The 13,758-nt window shown below is 33.4% G+C and overlaps 1 protein-coding gene across 4 annotated transcripts in view; it reads left to right on the plus strand.

Moving 5' to 3' along the window:
* The window catches only part of LOC109601405 (uncharacterized), a 49,689-nt gene that overhangs the window by 30,436 nt on the left and 5,495 nt on the right, over positions 1-13,758 (plus strand). For 2 of the 4 annotated variants that reach the window (XM_020017648.2, XM_020017650.2), the window contains exons 5-7: positions 4,741-4,886; positions 6,287-6,435; positions 8,346-8,567. In XM_020017648.2, the coding sequence (XP_019873207.1) occupies positions 4,741-4,886; positions 6,287-6,435; positions 8,346-8,567 (517 nt within the window). The remainder of the gene's footprint in view (positions 1-4,740; positions 4,887-6,286; positions 6,436-8,345; positions 8,568-13,758) is intronic. The other 2 variants (XM_020017649.2, XM_049967698.1) reach the window with 2 other exon arrangements.

The following is a 13,758-nucleotide window of genomic DNA, read 5'->3' on the forward strand; positions in this document are numbered from 1 at the left end:
TGAACTTTTAAATCTCATTATTAACTATCAAGTAATGAAAATATTTTCTTAATAAAGTGATAATCGAAAAATATAATAATCTTTATAAAAAACTAACTTTTCTTAATGTTATAAATAATATTAGTATATAAATCAACAATTTAAATAAAAAATTAAAGATATTACCATATTTTAAAATGTAACTAGATATAATAATGGATAATGTAAAACTGAAATTAATTATAAATTGACACAAATAAATTGACTAATTGAAGTAACTAAAACATTGTAACTTTAATAAATAAAAAGTAATTACGAATTGCTCATTAGAAGAACCCACATTTATAAGTGAAAGTTTTATTTTACACAAGAAATTTGCTCACAAACAGAATAATTGATAAAATACTTGGGGGATTTGAAATCTCACTTAGTATTAATTTAATTAAAACAATAATCGCACAAAATTATTGATTAACAGACTGTGTAATACTAATTAAGCAACATTTGCAACTGGGGATGTTATAATATGATGCAGTTGATTCGGATACCTAAGCAATTAGCATATATGTTGGATAACAATAAATTGCTGTATGGAAGTATAACTTTATCTAATGTTATTCATGTAACTAATTACAGTGCAGTACAATAAAAATTGGGTTAAATTTGAATCATTTATTTTATTTCCTCCAGATTAATAAAAAAAAAACGCAAATATATTAACAGAATTAATGTTTTAAATATATCTGATGCACCATAGGAATGTTGGCCGCGTCATGACGGTTTAAACTGATGAAATATTCAGCCGGATAACAATACAGGGCAGTCCTCGTGTCTGGTGTCGTCGGTCAATCGACCGTCAACATCATAAATACCGCACGCCAAGAAATGATATGCACCGATGCCAATTTTGATCGGTTCGTGTGGCTGAGTGGGCCGATTGCGCCTCGAATCCGTGGTCCCCCTTACGTTAGGGCCAGTACGCGATTGAAACCCGACGAGCGCACCGATCGCCAATCGATCTTACAATTAGTTAGTTACATTTTGCGACGCGATTCATTTTTTTTCTTTTCCTCTTCCTTTCCCATTTAATTGCTGGATTTTTCCTTTGAATATTTTATGAGCTTTTGCGATTTTCGGTAAGAGGAACGTAGGAATTAGTCCCTGGTAGGGGAAGTTTCGTTCTAGACTTTCGTTTGCGGCGCATCCGTCATATTTTAAACTCTTTGAGTAGTTTTCATATTTGACCCCTTTCGAAATCAACACACTAATTTAAATGCATTAGTAATTCACAATGATTTAGTGATGAATATTGATTGAATACATTAATTAACCAGTGCACATAGAGTCAACATTTAAACTCCACCTATTTGGATTGAAATTACATAATGTAAATTGCTTTATAGCTTTTTTATTTCCTTACATTTTGTGATTTGATTTCAATTTGTACATCTAAAGCACACGAATTAATCATTGCTAAAATAAAATTAATTAATTAAATTAAAGGGAATCAACTCTGCTGAAAAATAGTAATTACGATCGACTTGCTTATATGTTTTGGTTACCATCTTACAGAATATTAAATGTTTTATTTACTGTACCTAGATGGCAGTAAATTTAATTTTAATTATATAAAGTGTTGCTTTTTAATTACTTCTACAGTGAATTTAAATTAAATTTCACTTTAATTATGTCATTTACTATGTTAGTTTTTTTTTACACTAAATGTCGCTGAAATATTGCCATTTATTAGATTGGTACTCCATTTTCTCAAGTGGATGTTTATTTTTGTACTTTTTAAATATTTACAGTTTTCCTGAACTTATGGGTTCGATTCTTCACACTTCCATGAACAGGAAACCTTCCAATTATTTTTGATACCACATGTTTTGATACAAGAACTGTTCACTTATAACTTTTTGCGATCTTGAATATGAATTATAGGCCACAATAATTTATTTAATTTTGTCTGGTAATGTATGTAACCGGATTGACCCGATACTCTGTATGCCTGAATGCTATCCTGGCAAAATTTAATTATAACGTAGATATCAACAAGAGCCAACCCTCCTAAACTAACCACTAAGAAACATGTTACTTGCGAAAACATGCTTATCACGCAGCTAAATTGTTATTGTTATTGTGTACCTAGTTTGAATGGAGTATAGTAAAAAGAACCTACTTGATTTTATATTATACGAAAATAACTTTTTACATCTAAGTAAAGTGCTAATTAACAAATTTTATTATAAAAGCAGATATAAAACCTTAAATATTTAATCCACCTTTTTATTTGAAAAAAGAACTAGAAGAGGATTAAAAATGTATACGCAGATATAAAAGTTCCTTTATGAATACACATAGAAACAATTTCCGCATAATATCATATTCATTTCATCCTGAAATGCAACCGTAACATTGTTTCTGCATTATTCCAAAGCACTTATTTATACGAAGAGATTTCAAACTCCACATAAAATACGACGCTTGATTTATTACGAAAGGTCAGGGCTTTCGATGCTCTATTTTTATCCGGCATGCATTTTACATTTTTATAATACCGCAACATAAACATGATATTTTTATTAAATGCAAACCACTCCACTCCATCTCCATGAAAATATGAACCTGCATCACGATTTATCCACTTGAAATTCCTTTTGAAAGCGGTAGCTAAAAAATAAAAATCAACCACATTGAACATATTATTATTGATGTTTCTCGTCGTATTGAAATTGTGGGGAAATTACTGGCAATTTCAAATCAATATCGCCGCAAACTACACATACCACAGTATGTAATGGTCATTTGTCGTATTAAAAATGGATGACGCCATATAATAACGCCAACGTTAACGATGGTCAACGAGTTTCGCATAACTTTACATCGAATTATGTTGGAAGTTCGACACTTTGCACCCGAAATGCAAACCGCAACCACCAATGCAAGCGCAAACTAATTTGAATGCCTTAATGGGATAATACAAAATTGACAAATTACGTATTAATTTGCTGTGTTTGGTTAACGAAGACCTTATTGGCTTATTATTCTATTAGGAAGAATTATACAATAATACAACTCCGTAAAGAAAAACGCGACTGTTATTTGCAGATCGTATCTTTATTTTTCAATGCTGTCTACCGAACACAGACTCGATATTCCATTGTTCCGGGAAACAGCCCCGGGACCTTAGCAACATTTCAGTTTCATCCCCGTTTCGATGGTTGTAGATCCGTTTAAAAATGTGTTTACTTTTTACATCTCTTTATATTCATTTGTAATGTATAAAAAATGTTTTATTCACTACTGTACCGATTTTATTACGATTTACTCCCATAAAATTACGAGCTTCAAAATTTCCTTTTGTATTCCGATGATACGAAAAAAGTTTATTCGACTGCGTTCGGGTTGTTTGTTTTAATTATTCTTTTTGTGAAGCTCATAAATTACATGTTTGAAAATGTTTCTTTTGTTGTTATCCATTTCTAATGTTACGAAAAAATGTTTTATTCGATTACATTCTACAATAATTGTAAAACACTTTTATTACAGTTTTTTGCTTTAGTACACAATTTTATGAAGCTTGAAAATATTCCTTTAAGAATCATAATCTTGCCAGTTACACCCTGAATATTTTTTTATCCTTTTGAATTGTTACCAAAAATGTTTTATTCGTCTACATTCTAATTGTAAAACGATTTTATTACAAATTTTTGCTTTATTATACATTTTTATGAAACTTATAAAACTATGTGCATAAAAATGTTCCTTTAAGAATAATAATTTTGCCAGTTACACCCTTGAATCCCTATTTGAAATGTTACCAAAAAGTGTAAAACGATTTTATTAGGTTTTTATTTTTTATTTTAATTACATTTTTTACAAAGCCCTGATTAAAAACGTCCCTTTTGTAATCATATTCTTTCCGGCGTCACCCTCGATTTTATGCTGAAAGCATGCAATGCAATTAAATTTTAACAAGTTTTCAGGAAGGCAAAACGACTGTACTCATATTCCAGATTGAGTTTGCAAGACAATCTCGTTTATGCATTTTTGGGGTGAATAAACCCGACGTAAATATGAATTTACCACTGCATCAAACATGTATTTTGTTATTATTGTAACAAGCCATTTCAAAATGTGACCGTTCGAGCTTTATTCATGAATGCATGCATGTTATGATTGTTATTCAATTTCTCCATCAATTGTTTTAAATATTTTATTGTACTTTTCAAATTCATTCCTATTTTATTTTGTACACGTGGAACAAAACATTGGAAGCACAACAGCCTTTGTGAACTGTTCTGTAAATATTTTAAAGTCAGTAATAACAATGTTTAGTATTTCAATATTTAATTGGATTTAATTTTTATTTTACAACATTTTAAAACTGAATTGTTGATATGAACACATTGATGCAATACACGTAACAGTCCCTTTAACAATTTTTCAATTAATTTTTAACTGTATTTTAAATATACTTTTATGTTTTCAAATTACATATTTCAAGGGAAGTAATTTAGAAAATCAATTAATATATATTTGAAAAGATTTCACCACTTTTATTGTCGTCCAACTAATTCACAAAATCAATTAACATATTGCATCAACTTTTTAAAAGAACCCCAGACAATCATTGTACAAATTCCGCAACGCAGATCCACGTAGTGCAGTAGTGAGATGACCACCCGCCGACTCGGGCGCATTTCCCCCTGGCTATGCCGGATGCGAGCGTTCTGGCTCCAATGAACGAGAGATTGTTAGTTACAGGGTGGTGGCGGTGGTCGCGGGCAACTCGGACGCTGTAACGCTGAGCGGCCTCAAGGCGGACACCCAGTACCAAGTGACCGTTGCCGCCGTCTGGGCAGGCAAGAAGTACCGCAGCAGGCCCATCGTCTTCCGCACACTGGGTAAGAAAATGTCTTTGAAAACATTTCATTTCCGTTTTTATTCATTTTTATCTATTTGCCTGGTTGGTGTTTTTGACAGTTTATAAATGAACTAAATTAACTGAAAATATAATAAAATAAATGAACAGATACAATTAACACACTTTACATTGAAATATGTTACTGGTACGTGAAATATTTATTAATAAAAATAATACCCTGCAGCTAAAATTAATATTGTATGCAGTTATTTATCAAATAACAGCAGTTTAAGCAATTATTGAACATTCAACTGCGGATTATTGTCTCATTCAAATATTGCGATACATATAAAACATTAAATTTCATAAATGATAAAACTCATTTAATACTGAAACAATAAAGTAAAATTAATTTGGACTATAAATTCATTTTCACACATTAAACCATAAACACATAAATCACAATACACTATGTGTTAAGTAGGTTGCCTAACTTAGACTAGTTATTGTGCTGCCCCCCTTTGATAGTAGTTGAGAGTATCTCATACCAATGAATAAATGAATATTCATATTACGTTTCATCTGTTATTGACGTAGTGCGTCAACGGTATTCGTGGGCGAAACTAAAATAACATGAGAGTGACTCGATTGTGGGTAATTACAGCACTTGGCCTTTTATATCCTTTTTATACGCTATAAATATAATTTTCAACGTTTTCATTATGTTCTGTCAGTTCATTCCGGCTTACTTATTATTGTGGGCATTATAAATAAATTTCTGGAGTTTTGCTGGCAAAGTTTTAATTCTCAATTTTTATTCCGCCCCGTTATAATTAATCATCTTAAACTGTACTTAAAAAAGTTACTTGCAAAGTCATTGTGTATGTTTAACTTGGTTGTTTACTTCCAACTTCTGATGGAAACTTCTGGTGATTAAATTGAAGATCCACATTTAATTCGTAACACAGAAACAAAATGGGTTTTATATTTGCAACAAATTGGGTAAAAACAGTGACATGGGTCGTCTAGACTGAAAAATACACGCTTTAGCAAGGACGAACACCTTAATATAGATTTATTATGATATACACCCCATATATCAGTTTTATATACACAACAGTCAACGTCGCTTTACAATAGAGAAGGTTTATTGTTATATAATACTCGTATTAAGCCAACGCTATTGCAAACTTGTTCAAAGCACGTTCCACAGTTCCCAGCAAACATGACAAATTTATGCCACCGTTACCAGAGGTGCAAACCATATTAAAAACATATTTCACCCTATTAAACTTCATCACATCCTCACCCAATACATTATATAACGAAATTAATAAAAGCCATTAATAAATGTTAGTTTTATAGATGTTGTATGATCGTTTAGAGTAGTGTTCGGTGTACGTTGAGGGCGAATTGAGCAAGCTTTCGAACTGTGCGTAGAGCATATGTGTGTTCCAGAGCCACCTCGGTCGTCCCCCCAGCAGGACCCGATGGCCTCCTTCCCCACGGAGCCCCCGACGCCTCCCCGGGAGCCCGTCCAGGCCCAGACGCCTGCCGACACCTTCGAATATCCCCAAACTAGTTCCACTGTAAGTACATTTCTTCGTCTCCTTTATTTTTCTGTTTTTCGTTCGCAAATAAAAAGTTTGTTTCAGTTGTATAGGAATGTAATTAACCCGAAATAAATTGGTAAACAGCAAATAATTGATTTGATTTTATATAAACCATATTGATTTTTAAATAATTGCAATTGTGGTTTTGTAACGCATTTTCAGTTAATTGTTGTAAAATAATTTCAACGTTGTGGTGTGTTGTAAATTCAATTGTCCAACGTAAACATCTAAATTATGGAATGTTAGTTGCCTAATATTAAATGAAATAACGTGCTGCCCCCTGTTAACAAATTCAGTTCACCAAATTGAATTAATTAAATTCAAGTGTAACATTTTTAATTAAATTAATTTACTGCTTTGGGGAAACGGATTTGTTAAATGAATGATTGAAATATCTCGGCAAATCGGTTTAGTTGTTATTAAATGTACGATCTTATGAAGTTTAATGCGTTTCCTAATTTAGGTATTCCAATTTCATGCCGATTAAATAATTTTAATTTACATTCTAAACTATCGAAACAACAATTAATAAACGTAGCCCCAGAAAAGACATTCTCATGGAAAATAACGAATTTGCTTGCGTGCTGACAAACTGATTGCGCACTATCAAATACTTTCATCTATAATGAACGAACTTGTGTTGAGCAACTCTGTGCTTCGAAATTAACATTTAATTTAAATATATATATAAATCACTCAGTTATATAACAGCAACTGTTATTTGTTTTATTTTAAACGAGGTTTATTGGAGAATTTTATTAGTCGTTGTTCTGTAATTTATGACACTGGAAATGTGTTGATGTTAAACTGTACCGTATCCAGCTTAAACAATACATTTCCTATACAATTGGATTCTCACCTGAACTATTACACTGTCGTGGAGCTTACAGAGTAGTCGTCGGGCATTTCCGTCTTTACAGGATGTTGTTTGAAGTAATATTAAAGTTGTAAATTAAACTGAGTGCTGCACAGTGGGATAACCACTACCAAAAATGTCTTCCTAAAAAATTTTTTGAGATATGTAAAGAGCCAGAAGTACCACCAATATTTGGTGATTTTGTTCAGCAAATTTAATGATATTTTATTATGTGTAAGGTGATGTTTATTGATTTACCAGTTTGGAGGTACCATAATCCAAATTCCTTTCGTTTACCAAAAATAATAATTCCTTCTTCATTTCTAGTATTCCAATGTTTTTAACAATTTACACTAACTTTTTGACATTTTCATTGTTAATCTACTTAAAAACCATTGAATTTAAACGAGAAGATGCTTCTAGTGTATTTACCATTTCGGTTTGAATAACTTTCTTTCAGTAAGAATTTAATCAGTATACCATAATAAAATTGTTTCATCTGTTAAAACCTGTACACCAAGAAGATTCATCCCATGGTGCGCTCCTTTAACTGCTCCAGAAGGCAGTAGACTTTATTTGTACGTGCCTAGTGCCTCTCAAGCAAGCAAGTCTGAATCAGATTTTAGTACACGTCTATAACTAAGTTTTTGAGATCGGGCTAATGAAAGAAGTTTTATAGTTGATGCGGATAAATTCAGCAACGTTAATTTTTCGTTACTTCTAAACTTTGATGCAAGTACATTGTTTGTAATTAGGGTAAAGTTTCAACTTATTACCTTTCCGAACAGTAATTTATGTACCGCATTGTCAGCCAGTCAAATTTAAGCATTCAACGCCTAATTCCAGTTTGTCGTATGAGTAAATATTGGAATTGTAAATTGGGTGGTGCGCTCCAATAAACAGGAAATCAACTAACTTGTTTGCAGTCTATAAGCTGACAGAGGTTTCGGTGCATACACAACTTGTTGATGCGACATCACATTTCATGTCATCTGGAACAATGTGATTAAACTGTGACTCTCTATTTCAGGTTAGAGGCGTAGAAATAGGTATAGTTCTCCTGGTGCTGGTGGTGTGGATAGCGGCGATAGCGCTGTTCTTCAACCGCTGGGGCAAGATCCGAATGCTGTTGCCGTACCAACCGGACTATAAACAGGAACAGCTCAAAGTTCCGGGGACGGCGGCTTGTGCAGCTGCCGTCGCGTCCGGCAACACCTGCACGCACCATTCCGGTGACCACATCTGCCAACAGGTAAATATGACCCTGTATTTGTTATTATTTTGTTGATTATTTTTTCATTAGGACAATTGGATGGAGTGGTTATTTGCAGGGATGCGCAAAGTCTGATATGAAAATACAGAATTAACGAGTCGAGTTTATGCAACAATAATGTTCACATTATACGATTCACAACACCACATAATACATAAATGAATGTTTTTCAGTTGAAAAATTCAACGTTTTTTCGACCCCATGAAAGTTTAATGAGTGTTAAAATGGGTGGAAACAGTACGGGGATTTTTGTGAAACGTTGGAAAACACAAAAGCGTGTAATTAGTCTTCAATTAATTTTCCAAACGGAATAATAAAATTTATTCCTGGCCAGAAGGAGAATTTATAAATAAAATTAAAAGTGCCGAAGATACAAATAGAAATAAAAAAATTAAACGTGCACTTTCCCACTCACAACTTATTTTTCAGCCGTGAAAACGTTTTACTTTTTCCATACGTCCACGCAAATAAAACAACGAGTGGGCCGAAGTTTTTGTGGGCCAGTTGGGAGAACGAGTCGCCGTTGCTCTCGCAATTGTAACATACACCCCTATCTGGGCCAATTTTCTTTATTTCCCTCCCCCGAAGCCCATTTGAAAGGCTCTATTTTCCGTCGGAAGAATAACCCGGTGTAGTAATTGAAATGTGCGTGGTTTCCGTGATGTATTGCATCCAATCCGGTTTGGCGATTAATCCAGTTACGTCCGATTGAGTTATTTTTAAAAAGTATGCCAAAATTGAGATAAATATTAGGACGCGTTAATTTAACAGAATAACCCCAGATTTACATCACCATTACATGCTAATTTTGCTGCTTTATATGCAAATCATCGGCTTTATGGTGTCATAAACTTTATGGCTCCTCCAGATTGTCCATATCATCGATTTTATTTATTATTCGATCCGCACGTAAATCTGTCACTGTAAATAAGTTTTGAAAAAAGAGCTCCTTCAGTTCAATTGACTTAATTGTACTTGAAAATTATAGAATCCATCAATGTCCACTTTTGAATTTCATTGTTCCCTTTGTGTGCGACGATTGTCTTTGTTTCTTTATGTAGGAGACTTCTCTATATTGAGAATAACGTCGTCATAATTATATTACACGAACAGTTTCTTATATGTATTGCACCAACGATTATATAAAAAATGGTGGTACGACAAAATTGAAATAAATATTAGGACCTGTTAATTAATAACATAACCTTAGATTTACATGACCATTACAAGCTAATTTGACAGACTTAAATGCAAATCATCAGTTTTATGATGTCATAAACTTTATGGCTTCTCTAGATTGTTCATATCATCGATTTTATTAATAATGCAACCAGTACGTAAAGCTGTCAAAAGTTTAACTTTAAGTAAATTTAAAAAAATCCTTCAGCTCAATTGACTTAATTGTATTTGAAAGTTATAAAATCTTCAACTCCCCTTTTGAATTTCATTGTTTCCTTTGTGTGCAACGATTATCTTTGTTACTTTATGAAGGAGACATCACAATATCGAGAATAACATCGTCATAATTATATTACACTCCTTGTACTACCGACTTAATTAGTGCACCTACGATTACTCAAAACAATAATAGTTGGACTGATAGTCAAAGATATTGAAGCAACTTTTTAAACGCTGTCCCAAAATTCAGATAAATATTAGTTTTAATTTAATAACATAACCTCAAATTTACATGACCATTACAAGCTAATTTTACAGATACATATGCAAATTATCACTTTTATGATGTAATAAACTTGATGGCTCCTTCAGATTGTCTATACCACAGATTTTATTTATAAATGGACCCGTACATAAATCTGTCACAAGTTTAACTGTTAAGTAAAATTAAAAAAAAAAACTCTTTCCTCTCAATTAACTTGAAAATTATAAAATCCGTCAACTTCCCCTTTTAAATCTCATTGTTCCCTTTGTGTGGAACGATTATCTTTGTTTCTTTATGTAGGAGACTTCACAATATCGACAATAATGTCGTCATAATTATATTACACGAACAATTTCTTATATGTATTGCACCAACAATTACTAAAAAATATTAATTTGACTGATCATCGAAGATATTGAAACAACTTTTGAAATGTTATGACAAAATTGAAATAAATATTAGAACGTGTTAATTTAATAACATAACCTCACATTTACGTGACCATTACAAGCTAACTTTACAGATTTATATGTAAATCATCAATTTTATGACGTCATAAACTTTATGGCTTCTCCAGATTGTTCATATGATCGATTTTATTTATAATGCAACCAACACGTAAAACTGTCACAAGTTTAACTTCAAGTAAATTAAAAAAAAAAAATCCTTCAGCTCAATTGACTTAATTGTACTTGAAAATCATAAAATTTTCAACTCCTCTTTTGAATTTCATTGTTCCCTTTGTGTGGAACGATTATCTTTGTTACTTTATGAAGGAGACTTAACAATATCGAGAATAACATCGTCATAATTATATTACACGAACTGCGTCCTCCTTGTACTAGCGACTTAATTAGTGCACCTACTGTTACTCAAAATAATAATAGTTGGACTGATAGTCAAAGATATTGAAGCAACTTTTTAAACGCTGTGCCAAAATTCAGATAAATATTAGTTTTAATTTAATAACATAACCTCAAATTTACATGACCATCACAAGCTAATTTTACAGATACATATGCAAATTATCACTTTTATGATGTAATAAACTTGATGGTTACTCCAGATTGTCCATACCATAGATTTTATTTATAAATGGACCCGTACATAAATCAGTCACAAGTTTAACTGAAAGTAAAATTAAAAAAAAAACTCTTTCCTCTCAATTGACTTGAAAATTATAAAATCCATCAACGTCCCCTCTTAAATTTCATTGTTCCCTTTGTGTGGAACGATTGTCTTTGTTACTTTATGCAGGAGACTTCACAATATCGACAATAACGTCGTCATAATTATATTACACGAACAGTTTCCTCCTTATAGTAGAAACTTAATTAGTACACCAACGACAACCCAAAATAGTAATAATAATAATTGGATTGATCTACGAAGATATTAAATCGAAATTTGTTTAGTGCAAAAAGAGGAAACGCGAAAGACTGCGACTGCTCTCCAAACCGAAGCCAATTAGATATCCAGTTTGTACGTGCGGCGTTTCCGCCCGGGCCATGGAAATGGGCTACTTAACGGACATCGATTCAGACTAAAATTGCCGGTATTTTAGATCACGTTCTCCAAAAATTTCGCACCCGACCCCGCCAATTGGGATTATGTAAAGTAAGGCGGAGTATCAAATTTAAGGAAGTCGTTCCCCTCTTGCAAATTCATGTTGCTGTCGACCGGCGATTCGTTCGTGTGGAAGAAAAATTTCCGAATTTCTTTGGATCAAATAATGGGACGTACGAGTGCGCTTGGCTTCGGAAATAATAGGGGAAGTTTCCGACCAGCTTTAACGTGTTTGGAAGTTGAAGTTAGTAATGATCTGATATGAGAGAGCAAATATTGTCGTTCATAATTCTGAAAGGCAGATGTGCACTCAAATATTGAATGTTTGTAAGTATTTAGTTTAAAATTATACAAGTTGCTTTGTAGGGATTTAAAACTTTACTAATTATATAGTCAATATTAGTGCATCAACTTTGAGTAATACAAACTCAACAAAAAATTGAATGAACATCTCATCCCAAAACTTCCTCCTTGTCATCCTTTTGATATTTTTCCGAAAGACTTTCGAAAACGCCTTACTTTACAATAAAACCAAGACTGTACATACGAAACAAAATTCACTACTAGAGCACGGAGAATGTGAATGGCATTGTGTCGCTGAACAAAAATCATACGAGAAAACTGCTTCGTTAGCTGAATATGTGTATTGTGTACGTGATTTTGTGCCACCGTCATATGTTAATTCGAGAGGACTTTATTGTGTAAATTTTACGGTTAATGCCACTGAAAAATACCCGACGCAATGATTAATTCCTCGACCCTTTTAGGAGACATGCATAAGATTAGTAAAACGAGGTTAATCAAAGCTGGTGTATTGCCGCGACTTTATTGATTGCACTTCCTGTCATTCCTCAAATGCGCCAGAAATTAATTTGCGGCTTTTGTCGACGGGAATTATTGGGCTTCTCCTCCGTTATTCTTCTAAAGGAATTTTTATGAAATGTCACACTTTACCGTACACACATTGTTTAGAAGGCGTTTAAGATTCTGTATTTTCTAGACTGGGACCACCATGACTGATTTATCATCCTTGAGTTCTATATTATATACAGCTTTTACAGGTTTACATAATGTAGTTTCAGAGGTACAGGGTAAGTAATGTAGCACTTCGGGCATTAAGAAGCCCGGATACAACCTATTGAAACATTATTGAAAACACCCAACAAAGTTTTCTCCTAAATTAGATTAGCCTCCTGCCTATCTTAGTCAATAGTTAGTTGGGGAAAGGAGAAAACTTGATACCAAGATAAAAATAAAGAGCGAAACGGTGGCGCGAAACGTGTTTGGACAGCGGCTTGACAGAGATCTGTGTTTGGTAGGGGTGCTGCGTGTGGGACCAATGTTTCCGGAACCCGAGGAGGCCGAGGGAGTCGCGCGATTGCGGGTGCCAGTTCGCCCTGTTGCACCGGGTCGAGGACACCTAGCGGTCGCACGCGGCCCACCAATCCGCACCATCAGTAAGTTCCGGTCGTGGCTCACCCATCACCAAGGTCAGTTCTCACTGAATTGACACCGGGTGATCGTGGTTTTTCGGGTGGTGCAAGCTGTTACGGTCGCCGGATCTTGTATATTTCGCAAAGCTTTTGTACGATTGTAAAGTTTTAATTGAACTAGTCCGGTTCCAATAAGCTGTTTCATTTGATATTGTTCAAGTTGGTGGAAGTTTGAATGCAAACTCTGCGACAATTCGAAATAGAGGATATGCATAAAATTACCACCAACTTTCCATAACACAATTTGCTAACGGAGGCGTCTGTTTTTACCAGTTCATTTTCATTTGATGAATTACATCCAGTTACTTAAATTACATACATTTTTACAGAAAATTCATTTTCAATTAAAAAGCTCCAACTCCATACAAAAAGTTAATAAAGTCCAATTATTTCGATACAGTTTGTTCGAGAGTCCTTGTATGATCACACCAAATTAAAAAATCAAATT

This window comes from Aethina tumida, chromosome 5 (genome assembly GCF_024364675.1).
Source record: "Aethina tumida isolate Nest 87 chromosome 5, icAetTumi1.1, whole genome shotgun sequence".
Lineage (NCBI taxonomy): Eukaryota > Metazoa > Arthropoda > Insecta > Coleoptera > Nitidulidae > Aethina > Aethina tumida.